The sequence below is a fragment of the Narcine bancroftii genome, chromosome 8, assembly GCF_036971445.1.
Source record: "Narcine bancroftii isolate sNarBan1 chromosome 8, sNarBan1.hap1, whole genome shotgun sequence".
In the NCBI taxonomy this organism is placed as follows: Eukaryota; Metazoa; Chordata; class Chondrichthyes; order Torpediniformes; family Narcinidae; genus Narcine; species Narcine bancroftii.
This window is the reverse complement of record NC_091476.1, coordinates 149398603-149426031: the sequence shown is the minus strand read 5'-3', so window position 1 is coordinate 149426031 and position 27429 is coordinate 149398603. Positions and strand designations below refer to the sequence as shown.

The 27429-nt window shown below is 42.5% G+C and overlaps 1 protein-coding gene across 13 annotated transcripts in view; it reads left to right on the top strand.

Moving 5' to 3' along the window:
- pum1 (pumilio RNA-binding family member 1) overlaps positions 1-27429 on the top strand; it is a 137000-nt gene that overhangs the window by 26702 nt on the left and 82869 nt on the right. For 10 of the 13 annotated variants that reach the window (XM_069895312.1, XM_069895308.1, XM_069895311.1 and 7 more), the window contains exons 1-2: positions 1646-1717; positions 3763-4258. In XM_069895312.1, the coding sequence (XP_069751413.1) occupies positions 3800-4258 (459 nt within the window). In that variant the 5' untranslated portion in view covers positions 1646-1717; positions 3763-3799. Of the gene's footprint in view, positions 1-1632; positions 1718-3762; positions 4259-27429 lie in introns of those variants that run through there. The other 3 variants (XM_069895317.1, XM_069895316.1, XM_069895305.1) reach the window with 2 other exon arrangements.

Below are 27429 nucleotides of genomic sequence, written 5' to 3'. Positions count from 1 at the left end.
GGTGGGGGGTATTGTATACTTGTCCAATTTTTTTATGTGGGGGGGGGGGTTTGTATACTTAAGCAAGGTTGTGGTAACAGATGCTGGACTATCTTGTTCAGAATTCCTTTACATCCCTCTCTTATCTTTTTGCATTAGTGGAGTGTAGAGCTCGTCGAAAGAACCAAAGACTTGTTGATCCAAACCAAGGCTTTTATTAGCAAAAGACCGGAGCTCTTCACAGGTGGCCGACCAGTCCGGAATGATCCGACCTGGCTAGGGACACAACCCTTTAAGGCCCAAACAATAGGTGTGGCTTAGCTCTCAGCCAATCGCTGTAAGCACAGTCTAGATACAGTAACTATATACACTATGTACATTGGTGATAGATCTGTACTATCACATGGAGTGATACATGTAATTTTCCAAATTAGAAGAAAATGTCTCTGAGCAGTGATGCACCCTTTAACACCCTGATATGTAAACCATATGGTCCTGGGGATTTACAACACTTCAGTTTTTTTAATTCTATGCTGCATAAATGAATTTTGGGCACCTTGATGTCTGATTCTTTGCCTGAGTAAGTTCCTCCACTGTAAATATTGATCAAGTAATTATTCAAAACGATCACAATTTCCTTAATTTAGTCTGGGCTTAAACTTTAATTCTTCTGCCAAATCAAGGTAACCCATGACCACCTTCCACAACCTCCCCTGAATGGCTGTGATTTCAGCTGGTCATGAGCTTTGAAATTACCTCCCCAATCTGGTGTCCTTTCCCTCTTTCACTGAAATGTGCTTTAAAATCTTGCAGGACAAGCTTTTGCACAACTCCACTGATGTCTACTTCTAAAGGATCTGTGTCAAGTTTGTCTTAATTTTTTGCCTGTGAAAGCACCATGATTTTTTTTTGTGATAGATGTTTGTGTAATGCAAATCTCCAGTACTCCCACTTAAGTATTATAAATAAAGGTTAGGGGTCAAGGGTATTGGCCACTATAAATTGCGCCTTGATTTTCCAATCGCAATGTGATGCAGAATCTTGGAGAGGAAGAGAGAGTTGAGGGAAATATTACAAGAATAATATGAAATTATTGTACTTGAGGGTCAGCATGGACTTAGTGAGCTTAAAGATCTGTTCCCAAGTGCATTTCCAAAGAGTGTCTGTCATGAAAATCTGTATTGGATTGTACGAGAGTTTATAAGAGTGGTCTGTGAAAACAAAAATTAATGCTCTCAAAATCAGCTGAACTTGTGTAGTTTGTAACCTTTTGCTGACAGTCTGCTTACCATATGTTTCTCATGTTTTTGTTGCACACTTTCCTGCACTTTTAATGAGTGCTGAATAGCTGTAGATCATGTGTAAATCTGCAAGAAGAAAAAAAAGGCCTCATTTGGGGATTCAAGGTTTACATATTGATATATTTTAAAGGAAGGTATTTAGATGGAAATTCTCAACTGCACACCTAAAATAAAAGAAGACGGTTAGTATCTTTGCAGAAATTAAAATATTACACTATAATAGCCATGATCTTGAAAAGGGGAGGTTTGGAAGTGATGCTGTTATCTGTTTCCAAGATACTGTAAGTTGGAGCTTCAAGTAAAACAAAGACTGAGTGGGGGAGGGAGGCTGTCCTCGCCCATGATGCTTTGCGCGCGTGTGTCCCAGTGTAGCGCCATGTTGTAAAGAAGGAGGACTGAGAGGGGCCGCAATCCGCTGCAATCTGCCCGCTCTGCCAGTGAGTACCTCGCCCTGACCCCACGAATCGACAGCAGAAACCCCCAGTCACCCGGGCAGCCCGATATTTCGGGGCGGCGTGGCGGGGAAGGGGGAGAATTTGAGGGTCTTCTTTTCCTCCAGCGCCCCTTTCTGCCCAGTATTTTGGGCTCGGGGGCCATTGTTGTAGTGTGTTGTGTGTGTATTATATATATGTGTGTGTGTGTGTCTTGGGGAGAGGGTGGAGGGAAAGGGGCAGTAGCATTGGAAAATCGTGGAGGGTGTTTTTGTGTAGGGGGAAGAGGAGGTAAATTTTAAGGGCCCGTTTACCTCTGCACAAAGCCAGATGGGTAAAGTTTGTGAAAATTTCCTCCTTTCAATTATTTCAGGAAACGAGGCTTTTACAATGGGGAAGGAAGGCAGTTTTCAGGGCATGAAATATAATGGAATTGTGTTCATGATTATAAGATGAATTGGAGCATTTCTTTGTTTAAAAAGCTTGAAATGCAGATTTGAATAAAAAAGGTTGAATGTGTGTTTCAATGTGGAGGCATTGCAGTTATGCAAAAACACAAAAAAATCGTAGTGAAAGGGAATTGGTGTTGCCATTTAGTGCATTTTTGCTACACATAAATCCTCATGGGGTGAGGTGTTTGCTAGATTGCTTAAACGAGGGTAAAACATCCAAATCTTGTTGCAAATCCTACATTTTTAAAGCTCGTAGGAAAAACTAAAATTGATTTTTTTTTTAAAAATCCAATTTTGTGATCTGAGTTCAGTATTTCAACCTGAAAATGAGATCTGGGATGGTCTAAAATTCAGATACTGGGATTACCCAACACTCGTGCAGTACTGCTAGGCCTGTAATTAGGAAAGTTGTATGCTTTCTGCATATGTTCCAACTGTAGCTGTTCCACAAGTCTGGTTTGTTTTAGAAAAACATTTAATCTTTTCACTATATCACTATTTCACTGTATCACTACATATATTATAAAAATATGAAAGGAAGTGGGTCTCTCTCTCTCACTCACACACACTTAGTTTTAAAGATTAATTTTTCAAACCGTATGTTGATTCATATTTCTTCCAAGAGGCTTTCAACTCCACTAAAGGTTTCACAAACAAATTGTTTAAACAAAAAAGTCCATGGAGTAATCTCACTCTAATTGTACAAAACAAATATTTAACCCGAACAGTGATCTGTTGCAAGAATGTTGGAAAGGCATGGATTCGATTAGTTGGAGACATAATTGACTTGTTTTAATTATATTTTGGATTCATGGTCATCTTAAGGTTGCACGTCCAACCAGCAGTTGATGAGAATGGGGATTAAGAGATGGAAGTTTGCATTGAGCTGCTGGTCTTAACATCTAGACAATTTTAAATGCGTATAAGATTTGATATACATTTCACATTCAAGAAGATGGTAAAATTTGGACGGCTTGGATATATTTTTTGGAAATAAGAGAATATTCCCACCCAGAACATGTTTTGAAAGCTGGGCCTATTTCTTTGTTGCTTCCATGTTCTGCAGCCCTGGTGGGGGGGGGGGGGGGGGGGGGGGGGGGGGGAGGGGCGATTCTGTAAGATCATTGCTTGTCAAATATCATTACTGTATCTTGAAATTCCGTGTAAATATCCAGACTTGAGAATAGATATATCTCTCTCTAAAAGATCAGGGGTAAAATTACATGCTTATGGACTACAAGTTGTAAATAAACATCCTTTTTTTCCCTGGGATATATATACACACACTCGAATTTATCCATGCCTTGTGAAATGGATTGAAACACTTGGCATCTTGAGGGGGGGGGGATTCACATGCTGTAGATTCTCCCATTCAGTACTGTCTTGGTGATCCAAATGAATGTTGATATCTGGAGGCTGGTGTCCTGAGGTATTATTTTCAGAGAGGGGCATTTGGAGGTGGGCAACTTGGGGAGCAGTGAAAGCAGTTTTGTGCACCCATTATGGTTCAAAACTGTCTTCACCGAAAGCAGAAATGTTCGGGTGGTGCATTTTCTCAATGTTTGTGTAAAGTTGTGGTCTTACTTTTGTGTTTTGCAGGACTAGGTGGGATGGTTGTTCCCTGTGTTTTTAAGGTATGAATGAAGTTCTCTGGCAGGACACCCTCCCCCAGCAACAGTATCAGCCGCCACCGCCGTCACCCCAGGACCCTCTCGGCAACAGCGTCGTTCACAACATGCCTGTGGTGCTAACTGGACCCTCCACCGCCGGCCCCCAGCAGCAGCAGCAGCACGCCGCCTCTCAGGCGCTGGCGGCCGCCGCCGCCTCCACGCAAGGCCCCGGCTCCATGGGCCCTCCCGTGCCGGTGGTGGTGCCAGCCCTGGCGCTGGCCGCGGGCCGCTCGCAGGACGATGCCATGGTGGATTACTTCTTCCAGCGGCAGCCCGGGGAGCACCTGGGAGGAGGCGGAGGCGGTGGGGTAGCAGGGGGCGGTGGGAGTGGCGGAGGAGGAGGAGGCGGGGGCGGCGGCGGCGGCGGGTACAATGGGAAGCACCGCTGGCCGACAGGAGACAGCATCCATGTTGAACATCACCAGGTCAGTGGGTCCACTCGGACATTTTCCATCTGATCATCCTCCCTCCGCCCGAAGCCTTGGTTTGTTTACTGTCCTCAGCTGGAGGAGTGTCTGACATTTAAGATTTTAACTCTTGAAAGGCGAAGTTTAAACCACATTTGCATTCTTTCCAGGCCAAGTGCAAGTTGATCTCCCTGCTGCCCCTCCTTATCGCACCTTTCTGCAATACATCTACTGTTTGTGTTAGCTCCTCCTTGCAGGGGGATCCAACTCCCTGGGGTGAAGTGATTCTAAACACTTGAATAGGGTAGTGACCAACTTGATTGTGGAGCACCTGAAAGGAAGGGGGTTCACACGCAATTTGTATTAAATATAACAATGATTATGATTTCCTTTAAGGGGCTTGAGTCGTTATTGTTGAAGTCCACTTCATATTTCCTTGAGCTTGTTTTGCCTTTTTGGGCAGAATCAATGATTGTTTTCTCTCCCAGAACTTTCTCTTCCCCGTTTTCCTTATTCTAATGCAGCAACTCTCTGCTCCAGAAACAAATGTTGATATACTTTCTAACGTATTTAAACATTTCAAGGTGCTTCAGTGCACTACTAAGAAACGGTCCATTTTTGAAGGCCAATTTTAATCCTGGATATTAAAAATTAACCGGACACTTGAAAATGATTAAAAACACAAAAAAAAATGGAGGATCTCAACAGCTTCCATAGGAGGTAAAGACCCAACATTTCAGGCCTGAGCCATTCTTCAAGGTGTGAGCAAAAAGTAGGCAGGTGCCTGACTGGGGAAGAAAGGGCGCATGCCGAAAGACAAAAGGTGATGGTTAGGGAAAATAAAACCCCCCCCACAATGCTGGGGAAGTTCAGCGGAACAAAATGGACGTGGATGAGGATATGGTGAGATTTGATCAGTGAAACAGATTTGATCTGTGAATGCAGCGTTGGAGGAAAGGAGAAACAAGGGGTGGGGGTGATAATAAAACCTTGGCCTCTTGAAAAGTTCACCATCCAGGCCAAAATTTGCCCCTTGACTTGCTATCAAAAGCAGGTAGTCTTATCTAGTCATCAATCACTTTAATTTGATCATGTGTACAAATTGCAGTTGTCTACTTAATGCTGCAGAAACTTGATTGGTTATAAAATATTTCAAGTGCCCTGAATCATTAATCACGCTCTTGGATGGTGGTTGCTCTTGACATGTCCGTTCCAAATTCTCTCTGAAGTGTGCAACAGTATATCATGCAGGAGTAGAATGTTTTCTCCCATCACTCTTTTGCAGTGTTTCTCCTTGAATCATTGTCTACATAAAGACTGAAGTAGCTCAAAGAGCAATATTAGTGATTAGTAATAATGTTTAGCATTGCCTTCTGGTCAAGATCACATTAAAGAGTACATGAGCACATTGGGGTTAATTTGGATGGTTCCTCAAGCTGAATTCTGCTTGAAATCGGCTAATTAAATGTTAATTATTTGGTCACTTGGTGGCATTTTACTTTTGTTGCCTTTAAGCCATCAGCAGGAGACATTACTATATTTTTTTCCCCCCCAATAATTACATTGGTGGAAGGAATGTGGTTGCTGGTACTGTGGGCAGCACTGTTGAGAATGCACCAAATTAGTCTTTTTCTCCTGCATTTACACAAATATAGTTTGCAAATTCACTGTTCAATCTTTCCTGCATGAGTTTCTGTTCATCACAGGCTGTGTCCAGAAGCAGTAAGTCAAGAACAGCACTCAATATGTCTGCTTTAATACCTATTTTAGTATGGTCTGTAATTGGGGTAACTAAAGAAGCAGTGGTTCTGCATTATTATGGGAAGCAAAAGTGTCGCCCTGTAAACTGCAAAAGGACCATTCTCAAAATATATTCTATGAAAATACCTTTTGTCAGCAGTGTTGATTAAATTGCAATAACATTGTATAAAGGCTGTTACAAGTTTAAGCACATAGACTAGAGCATCTGGGTGAAGTGATTGTTTAAAGCCTGCACAGTTAAAAGAATGTGGGACAGATACAGGTCCTTCAGTCCACTGAGTCAACGCAATGTTGGGTGGGTGGGGCAGCAATTAGAGAGACAGATGAGTTAATGTTTCAGATAGATGCTTGATTAATGAATGACATTAGGTTTTTAATTTTTAAAAATATTAAATATTCCATACATGCAGTAACTACAATTATATAATCATAAAGATATAAAAAAGAATTACATGATGGTTTTCACCCCACCCCAAAACCCCTCCTTTCCCCCAACTTCTCTCTAAAAAAATATACAAATTGTAAAAAGTAATAAAAAAGCTATAGGAATAACAAGGCAATAAGAAAGAAAAAGTAAAAAAAAAGAAACTTTATTTTCAGAGAAAACTCATCAGTTCTATCATAAACATACAGAGGAGAATTCTGCGGGGATAAAAGGATATCACTACAAATTTAATCCCATTATTTGAGTGTATGGCCACCAAATTTGTAAAAAGAGAGTACTTATTTCCTAAATTATAAGTATTTTTTTCCAAAGGAATGCAACTTTGAATTTCAGCATGCCACCTTGGCATAAAGATATACCCAATTTCCAAGTAATTGCAATATATTTTCTTGCTAAATATAAATGTCATTCCAGAAGTACAAGGCATAATTGGATTGGACAACAATTGACATTTTTTCAGTAGTATTAGAAAACTATCAAGTCAATATTTTCGTTATTATGAATTAATTTTGCTTGAGCACGTACAATGTTCAGTGTACATTTCTGCAATCTATGGAGTACTTCGCACAAATTGATTTTTTAGATGAGCATCAGTGACAAATACAAAGTTGTTAAAGTGTAGAATGGTGATTCTCAGACTTTTTCTTTCCACTCACATAGCACTTTAAGTAATCACTATGCCATAGGTGGTATGTGAGTGGAAAGAAAAAAAGTTTGAAAACCACTGTTTTACTCGTACCTAATGTTATGTGCATGGTTTCATAACTCCAAAGGAAATGAGCCATTGACAGTTTTTCTCCAGCAAAATATTTAGTAACAATTGGGAACAGAGCAGTGGTTCTAAACCTTTTTTCCCCACTCACATATCACCTTAAGTAATTCCTTGTATATCTCAGAGCACCTATGGCATAGGGAGTGTAAAGAAAAAGTTTGAAAACCACTGGTATAGAAGAAGGAATCCAATCCAAACCTGCTGGGTGTACATACTCTTCAGCAATTACTGAAAGATTGCTTTCAGGAAGGCAACTTTAATCAACATTTTTGAAGATACCTGTGCTTAGTTGTGATCTTAGCAAGAACAGGCCTGAAACTTGTTCCATGCTGTGAAATTATCGTGGTGCTGCATTTACCAATTAGTATGGGGAGTTTTTAATATTCACTTTTGAACTCCTTTGATGAAAGCAATCTACGCATGAGTTCAGATTAAAATCTGACCACGAAGTCTAAAAATTGGGCTTTGCTTTGGCCCACTGAATCAAGCTTAAAATATAGTAAGTCATGAAGATCCTGCATTTGCTTTGGTTGGCAGTATTGGAGGAAGAGACAAAAAGGTCTGGAATGTGAGGTGCGGGATAGACCATCGCTATGTCCTTTCTGAGAATGTTATCTAAATTTATACATGCCCAGTTGTTTGCTGGGTAAAGTGTGTTATCATGCTGGCTCTTGGGACTGTAACAGCAGGTGTTGATGCCTCCAGAAAGGGATGTGTCTAAAATAAAAATGGAAGTGCTGATATGTTTAGCTTTTTTTTGGTAGAATCCGTTTTTTTTGGTGCAAGCTTGGTTTAATTTGGCCTTCTCTACAACAGAGAGAGTGGATGCAGACTGGGAGATTAATTTGCTCTGTCCACATTAGTGACATGGACCTCCTGGTGGCCAATCATTTCAATCGAGTTCTCCACTCCTGTCTGTCCTTGGACCATGTTCTGTCAAACCCAGAGGTGCAGCAGCTAATTTTCCATCTGGGCACTCTCCAACCTGATGGCATTGACACTGACTTTGTAAAAAAAAAAAGAAACTTTTTTCCCTCTGTCTTTCCTCCAGCTCTCCACCCCTTTCCCTCTCCATTCACAGAACCATCCCCTCCTCCCCTTGATTGCTAGGGTGCCCTTCCTCTTCTATCCACCTATTACCTCCTGCCTATGTGGTACTGCTCCTCTCCCTGCCCTGCAAACCTCCCCCCCCCCCCCCATTGTGTTCGAGAGATTGCCGACATATTTTCATACCCTAAAGAAGGGCTCAAGCCAGAAATGTTTGTTATATATCTTTATTTTTTGATATAAAGTACATTCTTTGACCTACTGAGTTTCTCCAGCATTGTGTTTCTACTTCAACCATGGTGTATGCATATTTTTGAATTTTACAAGTAGAAAAGTATCATTCTCTACTTGCTCCCAAGCCCTTTCCATTTATTTATCATAACTAGATTAAATGGTATTTTTTAATGCACACATGTTGCATGAATTAGTATTCATGTTAAAATTACAAAAGAATGCACTGGTGAATGACTAGTTCTGCCAAATTATGATGGAGAGTGAAGAAGTTGCTGTAAGGTCACTCGTAGTTTAAGCATGAAACCCTGCATGCTGTTAAGATGAAACAAAACCCAAGACCCATGCACCTTATGTTTAATCAACTTCTGGAAATACTCTGCTTTGCACACCCTTAAACTAAAATGATACACAAGAATTACAAATAGTATTTTCAAGAACATTGAGAAATATTAATTTGCCTCAAATGTGACATTGACTGCTTTCAAAAAGTTTTTTCCATCAACATTTGAAAATGAATTATTCACATTTTAAAATTCTTACTAAAATACAACCTTCAACATGTGATTTTCCAAAATATTGAGCAATACTCTCCTCTAATGCTTACCATGGATAGCTAGTTTTAAGAATATTACAAAAATGTTCATTTACAGTAGCCACTCACTTCAGTGTTCTGTAAATATTTATGCACAAATGCACAGCTTGACTGCATTAATGTTATAAATTTGAATCCAAGAGTAAAATACAAAAATCTGCAGACACTGTGATTGAAGTAAAAGCACAATGCTGGAGAAACTCAGCAGGTCAAACAGTGTACTTTATATAGCAAAGATAAAGATACATAACCAACATCTCTGGCTTAAGCCCTTCATCATGGCATGGAAAAATGTCAGCAGGCATCTGAACAAAAAGGTAAGGGCAGAGGGATGGGGAGGAGCAAAGGCAGAAAATAACAGGTGGAGAAGGGAGGGCGGGCACAGGAGAAGCAGAGGGAGGAGGGATGGCTTGGTGAAATGAGAGGGAAGGGGTGTCGAGAGGTGAGGGAAAGAAGACGGGTGAAGGGAAGAGAGGGAGAAAGGAGAGTCAATTTGCAGAAACTAGAGAAGTGCCCAGATGGAGAATTAGGCGTTGTTCCTCCAAATAACGGGTGTGTTTTGGAGGGATAATACATGAAGCTATGGACGGATATGTGACTATGGGAGTGTGATGCAGAATTGAAATGGTTGACCACTGGGAGGTTCAAACAGAGCGAAGGTGCTCTCCCAATCTGTGCTCAGTCTCTTTGATGTAGAGCAGACCACAAAGGGAGCACTGGATGCACCTCCTGCGGGCACAAGTGCGGCACCTCCTGCGGGCACAAGTGCGGCACCTCCTGCGGGCACAAGTGCGGCACCTCCTGCGGGCACAAGTGCGGCACCTCCTGCGGGCACAAGTGCGGCACCTCCTGCGGGCACAAGTGCGGCACCTCCTGCGGGCACAAGTGCGGCACCTCCTGCGGGCACAAGTGCGGCACCTCCTGCGGGCACAAGTGCGGCACCTCCTGCGGGCACAAGTGCGGCACCTCCTGCGGGCACAAGTGCGGCACCTCCTGCGGGCACAAGTGCGGCACCTCCTGCGGGCACAAGTGCGGCACCTCCTGCGGGCACAAGTGCGGCACCTCCTGCGGGCACAAGTGCGGCACCTCCTGCGGGCACAAGTGCGGCACCTCCTGCGGGCACAAGTGCGGCACCTCCTGCGGGCACAAGTGCGGCACCTCCTGCGGGCACAAGTGCGGCACCTCCTGCGGGCACAAGTGCGGCACCTCCTGCGGGCACAAGTGCGGCACCTCCTGCGGGCACAAGTGCGGCACCTCCTGCGGGCACAAGTGCGGCACCTCCTGCGGGCACAAGTGCGGCACCTCCTGCGGGCACAAGTGCGGCACCTCCTGCGGGCACAAGTGCGGCACCTCCTGCGGGCACAAGTGCGGCACCTCCTGCGGGCACAAGTGCGGCACCTCCTGCGGGCACAAGTGCGGCACCTCCTGCGGGCACAAGTGCGGCACCTCCTGCGGGCACAAGTGCGGCACCTCCTGCGGGCACAAGTGCGGCACCTCCTGCGGGCACAAGTGCGGCACCTCCTGCGGGCACAAGTGCGGCACCTCCTGCGGGCACAAGTGCGGCACCTCCTGCGGGCACAAGTGCGGCACCTCCTGCGGGCACAAGTGCGGCACCTCCTGCGGGCACAAGTGCGGCACCTCCTGCGGGCACAAGTGCGGCACCTCCTGCGGGCACAAGTGCGGCACCTCCTGCGGGCACAAGTGCGGCACCTCCTGCGGGCACAAGTGCGGCACCTCCTGCGGGCACAAGTGCGGCACCTCCTGCGGGCACAAGTGCGGCACCTCCTGCGGGCACAAGTGCGGCACCTCCTGCGGGCACAAGTGCGGCACCTCCTGCGGGCACAAGTGCGGCACCTCCTGCGGGCACAAGTGCGGCACCTCCTGCGGGCACAAGTGCGGCACCTCCTGCGGGCACAAGTGCGGCACCTCCTGCGGGCACAAGTGCGGCACCTCCTGCGGGCACAAGGGAAGGTGCTGGGGGTCAATTAGTAGGGTGTGATAAATCCATGAGGGAGTCACGGAGGGAACGGTCCCTTTGGAATGCAGAGAGAGGAAGATGTGTCTCGTAGTGCCCGATTCTGGAGGCTAATATGTTGGATGCAGAGGCGGGGGGGGTGGTGATAGGTAAGGACAAGTTGATGTAAGGAGGCTGTATGTGTAATCAGATTATTTGGGGAGTTTAAGGAGAAGGTTGATATATATATATATATTTATATATATATATCTAATTAGTCAGGGTATCAAGGGATTTGGGGAAAAGATCGGAAATTGGAACTAGATGCGATAATGGTTTAGCTCATGGTGGAGTGCGGAGCAGACTCGTTGGGCCCAATGGCCAACTTCTGGTCCTTTATCTTGTGAATCTTGTGCTTGTTGCATGTAGGGGCCAGGTCAGATGAATGGGAAGCAGGAGATGCAGGTGAGGGCTGAGTTGATGGGGTGGACAGGAAGAAGGTGGACATTTCAGATGATCTGAACTGGAAGATCTCATCTTGGGAACAGATGAGGTGGAGACAGAAAAATTGCGAGAATTTACTGTACTGTCCCACTGAAACCACATAAATTGCTGGAACAACACTTGATTTTCTATCTGGGCACTCTCCTGCTGGATGGCATTAACATCAATTTCTCCAGTTTCTGCTAACCTACTCTCCTTCCTTTAGGACCATGCTCCTCCCACCTCTCACCTTTTTGTTCAGAAATTTGCAGACATTTTTTTCATAAATTGATGAAGGGCTCAAGCCTGAAACGTCAGTTCCGTATCCTTATCTTTGCTATATAAAGTATACTGTTTGACCTGCTGAGTTTCTCCAGCATTGTGCTTTTACCTTTGCCGTTCTCTACTAGACTGCCAAGGTTGCCCTGGGTACCCTTTTGTCTGGCTTAGTTTGTAAGATAGTATTTCTGAAATTCCATTTCCTTTGTCCAGTCCCAATGCTTCCTTTTGTTCTTCTACCCTTGTCAATCTTTGCCTCTGGCTCTTCAAGTGCTTCTGATGTAATTTTTTTTACAAATTTCAGTTCTCTTCATTATCCTTTTGTCTCTGCTTCTAAACTCTTAACCTCATTGCATTGTGTTTGATAGACTGATGAATTGAAGCTGAGTCCATTGAGCCAGAGGCACAAGTTGAAACTGCGCTCTCACTATTTCCCCCAGCCCTCAAGGAAACTGGGGAACTTGAATCAAAGTTGGTAAATAAATTGATTAAAATAATAGTAGCATGAAAGTGGAACAGAAAACTACTCTCATATTAGAAAATGACAGAACATTTCTGGTTCCATAATGCCCTTCAGTAAATGTCTTGCCCATAAGTATCAGTTTGGGTACAGCCTAGCAACACAGTGAAGTCGACACACCATGCATGAACAATATTTATTTTGTCATTCCTGTGATTGGCAAACCTGCTTTTCCCAACTAAACTCTATGATTTTCTGCAATTCCATTTAAGGCCTTAATGAAACCTACCTCTGCTCAAGCTCTCTGTCAACACATCAAATAACTTTTTTGATCCTGTGCCAATTTTTGTTGAATTGTGCCGAAATGAAGCTGCTTGGTTTGTTTCTTCCCAAATCATTCATTCTTATTAAATCAAATTTCTTGCTGTACAAAACCATCTGAGACAGCTTCCATTCAATTGTATAATATTAAACTTGAAGCAGATTAATCAAATTATTTTCCTTCTCAGTCAACTGATTATAACTTGAATTGCCGATTGTTCATCTCAAAGTGTATTGCTGAGGATTCTGAATTTTTTATTCTTTTGAAGAGGTCAGAAAATATCTGAATCCTAAGCTACAAATTTTGTTCAAATTTTCTGGGTAGTAACATTTCACAAATATGTCTGGTAACTTAAGGATAGATTCCATCATTGATTTACTGGCCCATTCTCCCAGTTGGTTCAAATCTCTGCAAGCTTTGAAAATCTTCCTCATTGTCCACCACGCCTCCTATCTTTGTGTCATCAGCAAGCCACATTATCATCCAGATCATTGATATGGACAACAAACAATAATGGTTCCAACACAGATTCCTGAGGCACACCACTTGTCACAGGCTTCCGATCTGAGAAGCAACCATCCACTACCTCTCTGTTTTCTCCCACGCAGCCAATTTTGAATCCTCTATGTATACCTGGTGCTTTAATCTTCTGAACGAACCTCCCATGTGGGAGCTTGTCAAAGACCTTACAAAAGTTCACATAGACAACATCCACAATCTTTCTTTCATCTATCTTGGTAACTTTCTCTACAAGATTTATTAAATATGACCTATCACACACAAAGCCATGCTGACCATCCTTAATCAGTCCATGTCTGTCCAAATACCTATATATCTTATCTCTCAGAACTCTTTCCAATAATATACCTACTACTGACTTAAGGCTCACTGGCCTATGGTTACCTGGCTTATATTTGGAGCCTTTCTTAAATAGCAAGACAACATGAGCTACTCTACAATCCTGGCACCTCTCAAGTGACCAAGGACATTTTGAATATATCTGTCAGGGCCCCTGCAATTTCAACACGTATCCCTCAGGGTCTGAGAGAATATCCTCTCTGGCCTCCTTAATCTCAATGTGTTTCATGATACTTCTGTTTGTTTCCTTTTCTATGCCAGCTTCCTGAGTAAATCTCCAAAATTGCATGTTTCCAACAGTCTATGCAATTCAGCCCAATATTGGCTCATGGTTTCACCTGGTTTTTGCTTTCTGGTATAAAATTTTTATCTTTATGCAAACACTACCGATTTTGGAGATAGACTCTCTCCGACCGCTGTACAGAATTCTTCGAGAGACTTAGTACTACGATACCAAGAGTGATTTCATCAGGCTGTATGTTCTGCTCCCCACCTCACTTAGAAACTGTGCCTGTTTCCTTCTGTAGGCATTGATATGCCTTATATTATGGGCAACACAACATATCAAACTTTTCTACATAATCATACCAGTCTTCTGATTCTTCCTTCTGCCATTTAATTCTTCTCTTGTCTTTTTCTTTGTTCCACTGTGAATGAGCACCTTTGGCTCAATGTGGCTCCAATTTTCATTTTTCCACATCCAAATCTCCCCATCGACATTCAGAATGTGGAATGTTTTCATTTTTATCCTCGATGCCAATTTGTTTCCTTTAAATTTACATGCGCACAAGAAGTGTTGGTTTAGTAGCTCTTTATTCAACGATTGAATGCTTTAGATTTTGTATTGAAAAGTTTTCTTCTAGGTCTTAAAACTTTTGACCAGAATTCAGGAGCAAGAACCATGATGACAACTTTAAGATGAAAAATATTAAACACAAGCTAATAAAATTATTAGTGAACAGAGAGGCTGGAGGGACTCAGTAGGTCAGCAGCATACATGGAGAGAAATGGTCATTCATTGTTCCAAGTTTGGATCCTTTATCGAAAGATGCCTTTACCTGTCTCACAGAGTCCCTCCAACCTCCCTTTACTCCAGATTACAGCATCTATTAAAATCATTTGTAAGATTAGATTGGTTGTTTGCTAGGTAAACACTGCACCTTTGGATCATCTGTTCCTACATTGCTTAAGAATTGATTTGACCTGTTGCATCAGCTCTTTGCCAGAGCAGTACCTAAGCTAATCCTGCTTGACTCACTTATTCTTAGGCAAGTATTTTCCTCTGCTTTTGATGCTTGCCTGGCTTCTCAAGAAAGATACCATGGCTATAATTATTTTCTTCCTCAGAAATATTATCTGCTTCTTAACTGCTGTGTAAATTTTCCTATCTGATCTTGTGTTTTTTTAAACAAAAAAGTAGACAATTGAAATAAAATGTAAATGTCTCAGTGCTTTGCGATTTTTTTTTCTCTCTCTCTCTCTCCCCCCCCCCCCCACAATAACCTAGGTTTAATTAATTTAAATTAGCCATATAGAACGGTAACAGAGCCTTTGGCCATTGAGCCAGTGCCACCCAATTGACCTAAACGGCTGGTAAGTTTTGAATGTTGAGAGGAAACTGGAGCACTAAGAGGAAACCAACACAGACAGAGGGAGAGGGAGAATGTACAAATTCATTACAGACAGGGTGGGATTTTAACTCTGGTCACTGGCACTTTAACAGTGTTGCGCTAACACTATGCTGTACTTCTGAAAGTTGCATGTGGAAGAGCAAAAGGAGTAAAGCGACAAAGTAAAGTTGTTTAAGAAGGTGATGAACAGTTAATTTGCAAATCTTGCAGAACTGGAATGATATCACTATTACCAAACTAGGTTTTGAGCTGTAAACTCTTGGCTTATTTTAGGTTCAAATCTGAAGTGGACCCAATGCAAAAATCTTGGAAATCCCTTGTGACAGCAAATTTTGGATAAAGTTCCTTTGTTTTTTTCATGAAGCCTTTTTGTTTCTCGAAGTGGTTTGTTGCACATGAGGAAATAAAAACAAAATGCTGGAAGCTCTCTGCAGGCCAGGCTGCAGTTGTGTTAATGTTTTAGATCTGAGACTCAGCAGTTCTGATGTTGGCCTCAATGGAAATGTTAACTTTCTCTTTTCACATACAGTACAAATCTGATTATTCAAGATCTGATTCTCCAAAATCCTCATTTAATTTCGTTGTTTTGTAACACAACAACAAAGTATTTACTTATCCGAAAATGTTTAAAAATTTTGGATAAATGAGGATTTTGGAAATCAGAAATACTGATTGATCCGGTTTTCTTTGGAGCCAAACTGACTGGGGACGTCGGTCCTCAGTGGGGAGGAGTCGATGATTGATGGCGGCCAGCAATTTTTAAAAAAATGTTTCAACATGTCAACCTGCAGATAGGTTGACTCCCCTTTTTTTTTTAAGTCTAATTTTAATGGTTTATGTTTCATCCGGCATATAAGTTGACCCCCATTTTTTTTGGCCCCCTGGGAACAACCCAAAATTTTAAAAACAGCCCAATCGCAAGTAACAAAGCTGTAAATTAAGTAAAAAAAAAACTTCGGCCGACCAGGCAGGAACGGCGATGACGATCTCAGGGTCCCAGGTAGGAGTGGTTATGGTGGCGCTCAGCGGTGGGGAGGTGTCGGGGAGCGGCGCTGGAGAGATACTTCCAGCATCGACTTAGATTCCAAATTGATGTTGATTGTTTTTGAATTTAAGGTGTCAAAAGTATATCTGGCGTATAAGTCGACTAATTTCCCCCCCCTCCCTCCCCCCGCTGAAATTTTTAAAGGTTTTATAACGGGGGTTGTATGCTAAAATATATGGTAAAATATTAATGCTTAAAAAGCCTTCCCTTCTTCTTGTTTAACCACTGTTAGAAGTGATTTGTTGTTGGAACTGGGCTGTTTTTTTTAAAAAAAGACCACTTTTTAAAAAAAAAACATTTATCCGGACATAGGCCTGGTGGGGCCTGACCGTTTCAGATCATTGGAGCTGTGCTATATGCAGCATGGCCTGCTCAAATTTTTGCAGCATTTTCTGCTTTGATTTCAGAATTTCACCAGATCTCCATATGAGTAGTTTTTTGTTCTGTTCAAATGATGGGGAAATTTTGTTTTTAATCTTCTCCCTGGAACCTAGGTTGCGTGGCTTCTCTGTGGAAAATCTTTCTAATTTAGACCTAGTTTTTACTTTGGCTGTTGAATTGATGTATGCTGATTTTGTTGGCTATCCAAAGGGCCTGTCCTGTGCTGTACTTCTTATTATCTATTGGGTTTGTTGTATGGAGTTCTTTTTGAATCTTAGATTAAGCTATTTATTACCAATGTACCTGGGCAAAAATAATGCTTGGGTTCTTGTTGATTGTTAATTTGTGATAATGCAGAAAATACTCAGTTGATTTGCCTGTGAAATGTTATCTTGTTGATGATTTTCTTTTGGGTGGCACTCCTTGCCTAACCTTTGGTCCCTCATTGTCTTAGACAGTAAAACAAAAACTAGTTTTCATAAGAATCTTGAACCCTGGTTATTTGTATCTGGATGGGTTGAAAGAAAAACTTCAGATATTGGCATTGGATAAGCTGTTATAGTTACTGTTGTAGTAGAGGGGGAATGATGGGCAATTTGCACACTTTTACTCTCAAGTCAAAAAGTGATGAGGACAATTTGGTACTTGTGGATCAAGTTCCAGATTACAATCCAATTTGGGTAATTTATCTGTCATCTTGATCTATTTTTTTAATATATGCACTAAGTTCTCATTATCCACTGACTTGAAATCTGGGCTCTCATAATGTTGACTTTGTATTGCTGGGAGTGTTGGATGTCAATTGAGGAACGAACACCAGGGGTTAGGAACGTGAGTTGAGCTGCTGCCCACATTGAGCACGATGTGTGGATGGAGTTGGGTCTGGAGTGCTTGTATGCTTCAGCTTGTTTTGGCAAGTTGAAACTTAAATGTTACAGTACTTTCAAGAATTGTTTGCTGTATGTTGTTGCATTCTTGGTGTTATTGGCAGCACCTTTTAAATAGCGTCATTTAAAAAAAAATCATACCTTTATCTTTTGAAACTGAGGAGGTCTGTGAGTTGTAATCTCAAAACAATAGTGCCCTTAGGGAAAAAAAAACAGTCTTTTCAAGTTGAAGGATTCAATCTCTTTACCCGCATTCTTCTTTTTCTGGAGAACTAGAGTTATGTCTTTCAGACTTGTGACATGCAAGAATTTCACTGTGTACTTGACTTTATCATCGATCATTTGATTAAGTCACCACAAGGAAGCATCACATTCAGTTTATGATGTATTGAAGTAATTGATGTAAACCAGTATTTTTTTTTGGTGTGCAGAATCCAGATCAAAAAAAATGTTCAAAAAGACCCCACAAAATGCTGGAGAAGTTCAGCAGGTCAAACAGTGTCTTTTTTTTGTAGCAAAGGTAGAAATTCCTAACCAGTGTTTCAGGCTTGAGCACTTCAAGGTATAAGAGAAAGCCAGCAGGCATCCGCACAAAAGGGGAGGAATGAATGCGTAGCAAAGGCAGGAGATAATAGGTGGACGAGGGGATGGAGGGGACAGCAGTAATGAGAGTGAGGAGGGATAGCTGGTTGGGTAAGGGAGGGAAGAACTGAAAAGACAGGAGAGGGAGGGGAAAGACAAGACAAGGAATGCAAAGTAACAGAAAGCACAGAAATTAATGTTGATGTCACTTGGCTGGAGAGTGCCCAGACGGAAGATGTGTTTTTCCCCCCAATCTGTGGGTGGTCATGATGGGATAGTGGGTCAGACGTGGGTCTGGGAGTGTGATTCAGAATTGAAATGGTTGGCTACTGGGAGGTCACTGAGGTTGCAGATGGAGAGGAGATGATTAGTGAAGCTTTCCCCCCCCCCACCTTTTTCAACCCCCCCCTCAAAAAAATCTGCGACAGGTCTATGATGTAGAGAACACTACAAAGGGAGCATCAGATGCAGTAAATAAGTGCTGTGGATATACAAGTGAAGTGTTACTTCGTTTCACCATTTGTGGGCTATTAGGAATTTATACTAATTAAAAAGATTTGCTGGAGTATTCCATCTTGCAAGTTTAGTGTAACCGTTTAAATCAGCATCTTCGGGATGGTAGGGAGGAGAATTAGATTTATAAGTGGTTTTGTATACATTCAAAAGAAATGCCACTATTGTTTATCGTGATAACTTGATATCAGGCTACAGGATAGAGTTGGAAAAATTTAATTCTTTGCAAAAGTGTGGTTTTTGTGATCAAGACATTACTCTTCTGGCCAAAACTCTTAGATTGGAAAAAATTGGTCTTTAAAATAAAAGAGTAGTTTTGAACTTTACTTTCCTTCAAATTGGCAGCCCTCCTGAACAAAACCCTATTTTAAACCTTGTTTTTTGAGCATTGAGAGAAATTTAATTTTTGTTTATGGTAAAGTTAATGTTCAATGTGCATTTGATGAATCTTGCAAATACATGGAATTGTATGTTCCTCTTGAATATGTTAATCTGAAAAAGATTGCTTTGAATGTTTTTTTTAACCAGTGAAGGTGGGGTCAAGGGAAATAGATTTTTCATGTTTTATCTTATCGAGCATCCTTCGATTTTTAATTTGGATGAGTGTTGATTTTGTTGAATTTCTAAATTATAGCAATAAATTGTACAAGTTATTTTCCATTCTTGGAATTCAGATGTTGCTGGAGTGGCATGCATTTATTCTCCATTTTGTGTGCTCTTGATTGCTAGGCCATTTCATAGGGTTGTTATGAGTGCTGGTTGAGCGAACTATATAACAAACTAGGTGAGGGTGCCAAGCCTTCTCCATTAAAGGATAACGTGAACTTTTACAGCAATCCAGTAATTTAGCAAATACAGTTATTACACATTTATGTAACATTTTCAGCTGCTGTGGTGTTAACCAGGCTTCTGGATGACTAAATCAACAACATAGCCATGACTGCTTTGCTCCCCACAAAATATTAGTGTAGAAATAATGCAATGCATATCATGGATTGTGCCCACATAGTAATTGTGTTTGGTTATTAATATGGCCCAGTCTAGCATCCAAAAAACTGAGAATCATTCACCCTATTATGGAAGTTTCAAACTTTCTGAAGTTCTTGCACAGTCAGAATGGCAACGATTTCAGCATTAGACCCTTGATGAGTTCAGCAGTACTGAGATTCCCAGCAGTCAATTAGTGAGTCTGCCAACCAACCTTTGGCAGATTGGATTTGGTGTAGTTTTAGCTGTTTTGTGTATGTGTGGTTTTTTTTTCCAGTGGAGAAGACTGGGGGAGAAAGACAAGTTTGCATAACTATTTATTAGAATAATTGAGTTCAATTTTTTTTGTTTCAGTTTTCCCCCGTTCTAAATGTTTTGTATTTTAAACCACTTGTAGCAAAATACTACTCACTCTGCTATGAAAGAAACCAATGTACACGTTGTAGAGCTGAGTTCAAAACTGATTTATTAAGTCCTTTAACCTGCTCTTTTAGACACTTGGTCCGGAAGTGATATCATCAGATAGAACAAAAACCTGTTCCATGCACGGGCTTTTTCCCATGCTTGAAGCAGTGCGCCTGCCATTTTGGGAGCCAGTTCGCTTGCCAGTAAGTGGGTTGCCACATGACCTACCTCCAGAACTGACAATCCAGCTCCAGGCGTCCAAAGGCTGTATCTGTCTTTGTTTGGGCAGTCTGCCCTTACACTGTAGTGCCTGAATCTCAACTGGCTGGTCCAAATCCAGATGGGCCATTTTGAGTCAGTCTATGGTAAAAGCTTCCTCTCTCCCTCCTATGTCTAAAATGCACATGGAACCGTTGTGCCGTACCACATTGAAAGGTCCCTCGTATGGCCGATGCAAAGATGCCTGGCGTACTCCCCTCTGTACAAAAAACAGTCTCACAGGCCCCTGGGTATTTAGTTCCTAGTCTGACCATGTCGTGATGTCGGCACGGGTGCCAAAGTGACAAGCCTCTCGTGGAGTTTCCCTAGGACTTCTGCAGGTGCCTCCACCTGCCCCCCGTGGGGCCAGCATGAATTCTCTGGTACCACAAGGGGCACACTGTAGATCAGTTCTGCAGTTGAGTTGTTTAAGTCATCCTGGTGAATTCCCAACAGGACCCAAGGCAGTTTGTCCTTAAGGGCTGACTTCATGTGCCTGTGGAACCTTTCCACCAGCCCGTTGGACTGCGGGTGTGGTACAGCTGGGTTCTCAGCAGGCTGGCCACTGTTGACTTTAGGCTTGAAGTGAACTGGACGCTCCTGTTGGACGTGTTGTATCCTGGTAGTTTAAAACACGTCACATAGGTAGCAATCGGCCCTGGTGTAGGTTTCCATAGTTGTATCCGTGAGTGGAACCACCTCTGGCCATCTTGTGAATCGTGCCACCGTGGTGACCATAAACGGGTCCCACGTGACACCGCAGGGCCCCCACAATGTCCACGTGTATGTGGTCAAACCTCCCACATGCTGGCTCGAAAGACCATAGCAGGACCTTTGTGTGCTGCTGGTCCTTGGACGTTTGGCAATCCATGCATGTTTTTGCCCAATTGCTGACCTGCTTCCAAAGGCCATGCCACACAAACCTGCTGGCTACTGTCTGGACAGTCTTCCTGATTGATGGACCTGCTAGCCTGTGCACTGCATCAAACACCTGCTGCCTCCAGGCCACAGAAATGATTGGACGAGGTCAACCCATAAGTAAGTCGCTTCCGCTTCTCTAGGGCCATTGGGATGTCTTCCAGCTGCAGTCCTGATTCTGCCATCCTGTAACATGGAATTTCACTGTCTACTTGTGCCTCCATGAGTTCATCATAGTCCACCCCTTGTGGTAGGATGTGGATGGCTAGACGATGGTACATCTGTTATGACTTTGGCCTTCTGTCGTGAATTCTGAAATTTACAACAGATGTCTCTTGTTGATGAGCTGACTAGGGGTCCGACATTTTAGTGAAGGCAGATGTTAGCAGCTTGTTGTTGTAAAGGCTGTGAAATGCCTGCCTTCTAAGAAGTATCTGAAATGCTGGATAGTGGGGAACAGTGGCAACAACTCCCGATCAAACGCACTATACTTGAGTTCAGGATGCCTCAGGTGCCTGCTGAAGAAAGCTAACAGCTTCCAATGCCCTTTTATCTGTTGTTCCAGCACTCCCCGGACTGTTAGGACATCCGTTCTTGGGTGGTCCAGCAGCGTGGCGTTAGCCAAGGCGTCTTTAGCATTCTCGAACACAGCTCATCCTAAGTGATGCCTTTTGCTTTGCCTAACATTAGGGCAAACAAAGGGTGCATGATGCAAGGCGTTGAGGGTAGAAATCGGTGCTAAAAGTTTATCATTCCAATATACTCCTGAAGGCCCTTAACTCTATTGAGTTAAGTGAATTGCCAGATTACCTTAGCCTTTGGAGGCAGTGGCGTTGCTCTGTGCCGGTCAATTCTATGGCCCAGGAAGTTGATGGTTCCTGGGTTGATGGTCAGACTGAACTTGCTTAAGCAAGTGAAGCATTTGCACAGGTGGGACAAATATTCTTTGCAACTGCGGCTGGCAAGAAGTATGTCGTCCAGGTATATAAAGGTAAAGCCCTTGTCCTTTAACCACTGGTGTCAGTGCTGCATTCTTGATCCCAAAAGGCATCCCCTCTGGAACTCAAAAAGTGGGTAATAAGGGCCGTCTTGGGAATGTCATCTGGGTGGATCGGGATCTGATGATATCCTCTGACAACATGAAAGTCCATATGAATGGACTGGCACTAAACTGCAGTGGGGTTGTGCGTGTGCCATATGTCTGAATATTGCTGCAGTTTGCGGCCCTCAGTGTTGGTCAGCTTTCTGCCGCGGGTATCGAGTCCTGACGGGGGAAGCAAGCTGATTTCAACTCCCATATCCACCAAGAATCGTTGGCCAGAATGCCTATCCCAGTCATAAGAGGCTGTCTCAATGGCCAGCTGCCATAATCCTTAGCAACGGCTGGCTTTGATGTTCCCCTGGAACGTGCAGTGCAGGAAGGTCGACAGGTAGTCTGTTGATGTGTTCGATCAGGTCTGCTGCTGCAGGGTCTCATGATTTGTCCCATGGATGCCCTGCTTTCCTGCTTAGCCTGCCACAGTACGTCCATGTGGGCTGCGACCCTCGGTGCATCACTGAAATCCTAGTCAGCCAGTAATGTGGATGTCCTTTGGTAGTTGCTCCAGAAAGGCCTGTTCAAACATCGGGCAGGGCCTATGTCCTTCCACTAGTGCCAACATTTCATTCATTAGTGTGGAACGGGTCCTGTTTCCTAAGCTGTCCAAGTGAGAGGTCAAAAGTACGGATCAACAGTTCTTTGAGTGCCAAACTTGCCCTCTTCTGGGGACTGTTGGAGGAAATCAGAGACTGGCCTGCAGTTTTCTGATCCAAGGCATTCACTATGTAATAGTACCTTTTGTAATCCGATGTTAGCGACTGCAACTGAAATTGGGCTTCCACCTGATTAAACCACACCTGTGGTTGTGAAGTCTAAAATGTTGGTTGTTTTAGTGAAACTGTGTGTAGTGAAGGTGAAGGGTCCAAATGCCGTTGGGACCTTCAGGGTCACCAATGTAGTGAGCTATGAAAGTGAGCTATGTAGTGAGCTATGAAAGAAAGCAATGTACATGTTGTAGAGCTGAGTTCAAACTGATTTATTCAAGCCTTTAACCTGCGCTTTTATACACTTATGTTCCCACGCTCGTATGTATGCCATTTTAGGATCTGGTTTGCTTGCTGGTAAGTGGGTTTCCATACATGCTAAATATTGCAGATTTTAAATTTTCACTGAATTTTAGATATCCTCGTAGACTTTGCCTTTACTGTTTTGCTGCCACTAAGTTGGGGGAGTGTTTCTGGGCTATTTATCAACTCATTTATGGCTGACAGGCTATAGCTAAAAGTAAGTGGCAAGTGTAGGTGGATTTGGCTCATGGCCACATAGTGCATCAAGGGTATAATTGAACAAATAACATTTAGATCTTCAGGCATACGACTGAGGTAGAAGTTAAATTTGATTTCTTGGACTCAACTGATGAGAGCCAATGTACTGCTGTTAAATTTGAGTTCACCTGATAACTTCGCGTTCACTGTAATAACATCTGTGTGCTGTGAGAGCCTGGAACAGCTACAGGATCTGAGCCAGATAAAACTAATCTAATGTTGACAGAGGAAGTCGGTCATTTATATTTGGACCTGTTTTTTTTTAACATTCATTTGGAAATGTTTTTAGCCATATTCCTGCTTGCTCTCCCTTGGAAAGGGTTGGGTGTATCTTGTGTGCATTTAATCATTAGGGATGAGTTCAGAGTTGGCTCTTCAGGTAAATGGTCTTCATAGTGACTTGATGTTACTTTGGGTGGGAGACGGTAGTGAGGAGAGGTGTATGGGGAAACCTGAAATTTACTCTGTCTAAATTGTGTGGGCAGAAAATTCTAGTCTGGATAATCAGAATTGCAAAGGCTCAGCAAATCTCTCTCCCCATTTAAAAAAAAAAGAGGCTTTCTGGACACGACTTGTGTTTGCCGTGGTCAGCATGGATCATAACTTCCAGATTGAAAGGGTCATTTTAAATTTGCATAGTCAATATGCCTCTACTGCACTGATTTGTCAATTAGCCACTTCATCAGGGATGCCCTTGTATATTTTAAAGCTATTCATTAATAACCATTAACCTTTTTCTTACCAGGAAAATGAAACAGTAACTATTCAATAAGCATATACTCAATGTAGTATCAATCAGCATACCTTGAAGAAAACTGGAGCAATGGATAGTCACTAATTACCTTGTAACCTATTGTGTATTGATAGACCATGCTTTAATTTTTCCAGACAAGGGCAAGGAATTCTGATCAGAGCCATCCTAATTCAAGCTCTCTGTTGATGCTTGCAATAATAGGAACTATCTAGCTTGCTTCTCAAGTGAAGACTGGATATTTATTTGGGAAGGAAGCCTGGTGATGTTTTATTAAATTACTAGGCCTTTTTCTGTTTGCACTGCTTTTGATTGCCTTTGAGGAAAACGAGGCAAATTACCTTATAAGCTAGTTTTGTAAATTGCTGCAGATTAGATGTTAGTAATGTCCATGAAATCAAGAAATTTATTATTGGACAGTTATAAGAAGCATTGACTGAAGAAACTAAAAATGCCTGTCATTTGATGAATGGTTTTCCTGTAAATTGAGTTATGTATTTGCATTGATATTGGCCTTTCAATTTTTACTATCAGCTTTGAGATTGAATGCAATCACTGATTCTACTGCTGGATATAGCCAGATTTATTCTCACATGCGGGCAAAATGTAATTGTCGAATGGACCCAGAGATTTTCCTGATGAGTTGAAAGAGCAACCACTATTTAATGACTAGATCATTAGCCCAATTTTATGAATGTAAAAGCATTCGTGTAGGCTCTTTCCTTAGCAGGATGTAACAGCTCAGAGATACATTGTGCAATCTGCTTAGTGTGAATGCATGTGTCCTTCATTTTGTAGTTTTGCAAAGTACACAATTTGTACAGTATCCATTTCATTGTAATACAAAACACTGTCTGAAAAGAATCCTGTTTGAAGGCATTTGCTGCTAATGTTGCTCTGGAAAGGACTTGTTATGTGGGTAATTGTGTATTTTATTGCTATTAAATAATGCTTGGAGAGTGCAAATAAGAAAGTCAAATAGAGTAGTGATTCATTTGAACATGGAGGATGAATAAACTATTTTAAATTGCATTGACTTATAAAGCTGGCCTATTTTCTTTCCCACGTGCTAGAGATGGGATTGGCTTGGGAGAGGGTGGGAATTGTATAATGCCAATTGAAATTAATATAGTTCTAAACTTTTGATTTGTATGACAGCAATGATCCTTTGGCTCTGGATTGTACTCGCTGGAGTTTAGAAGAATGAGTGGGATCCCATTAAAACGATCAAATACTGAAAGGCCTGGAGAGAGTGAATGTAGAGAGCATGTTTTCCCATGGTCGGAGAGTCTGTGACCAGAGGAAACTGCCTCGGAATATAAAAATTCCCCTTCAGAACAAAGATGAGGGAATGGTGAATCTATGAAATTCATTGCCACAAATGACTGGACAACAAGTCATTAGACATACAGGCATTCCCCAGCGTACAGACGTCCAACTTATGGACAACTCGTACTTACGAATGGACAACACATGGCTTCAACGGTTCATTGGCTCAAGGAAGGAGAATGTTGCTGGCTGCTGTTGTCTGACAATTCGTAGTTAGAGAGTTTCCCAAGCAAGTATCAAAGAGAGATTTCCGAGCACAGTCAGTAGCATTTACAAACTGGGGCTGCTCGGGACCCATGTATCCTACCTGTATAGTGGACCCCTGTAGTCTCTGACACACCAGACCCTAAATTGCCCGGTCTTTAAGGTGCTCCTGCCCCTTCGGTGATACGATAAGTGACTATGTCATGCACTCACCGCATTGCCCGAGGCCCCACTGGGAATCCCCTGTTCCCTGTGTTGGCCTCTAAAAGGTAAGTGGCTGGGGTGGAGGAGGGGTCCTGTTGGGGCCAGGGGGAGCACGGAGTCAGAACGCAGTCGGGGCTGGCACGGAAGCAGAGTGGGGAACAGAGTTCAGGCAGGAGCAATGGCCATCCTTACCCATAATCCTCCACATTGTTGGAACTGCTCTAGGGTAAGGAAAGTGGCCATTGCACGCAAGTGCTGACATCATTTTGTACCCGGGCAGCTATTGGCCAGTAGCTGCTACACATTGCTTGTACATGGGTAAACGATCCACCTTCATGGTGGTTTGACTACCCGTGCACTTTAAAAAAAAATCTACCCACCAATTGGCCTATACTCGGATAGATCACTTGCCAAATTGGAAACCCCTAGTGATAGGGCTTTGTCGTAAGTGAAGAGAAAGGAACCAGTGGGGGATTGTGGAAGCAGCATGCAGAAGTATTTAGCCTGACTTGGATTGACAACAGCATCCGGTTGCAACCACTAGACGTGAATAAACTAGTCTCTGTTAAAGTGGGTCTCGTTCAACATTGGCTGGACGCCGGCTGCCAGCATCTGACATCTTGCCTGATTCTTCCAGGCTTAAGAGCCGTGCTGAAATCATGCAGGACTTCTCCCATCGCAGGACGCTACATTGGTATGCCATTTAAAGTTGGCACCGCCTGTGTGATGTCAGCAAGTATATGCCTCTATTGTAGAAGGACATGTATACACCCTATCTACTGCATTAGGACAAACAAATAAAAGCTGTTCAAAAATTGCCAACATAAATTTGCCACGGATATTAAAATACCTATATACTATATACAGTGCTAAGGCAAACATTTGTCTAACTGACAGTAATAAAAACTGTTTACCTTTTCTGACTTACCTACAAATTAGACTTAAAGACAGACTTGGGAATGGAACTCGTTCATAACCCAGGAACTCCCTGTACAGTAAAACACCTGGTATCTGGTACCTAATGGGATTAGTAGATGCCGTATAATTATATTTACCAGTTGCTTGAGACTTAAGTATGTACTTTATTGTTGTTGTATAAGAAAACGCAAGAAAATTTTAAACATGCATCTGTGGTACTCACAAATACAACATACAAGAGCATATAAAAACAAGAAAGGAAAAATAAAAGCCTGGGTGAGTAGAATCCTTAAGAATATTAGCTGCCTTCCCGATGCAGCGAGGTCGAAATAAATCCTCCAAATGGGACAAGGAAATCCCAATGATCTTCTGGGACGTATTGACCCTCTAAAGATTCCTCTTAACTGCTTCTTTACAGCTCGCAAAGCACATGGGAATGCAATAAGTCAGCCCGCTTTCAACAGAGTAGCAATAGGACATCAATAATTTCTGGAGGTTAATTTTCCTAAGGATTCTCAGGAAATGGAGATGTTGATGCCTTGACTATGGCAGTGATAGTACTAGTCAAGAGAGATCCTCAGACAAATATGTACCCAGAATTGAAA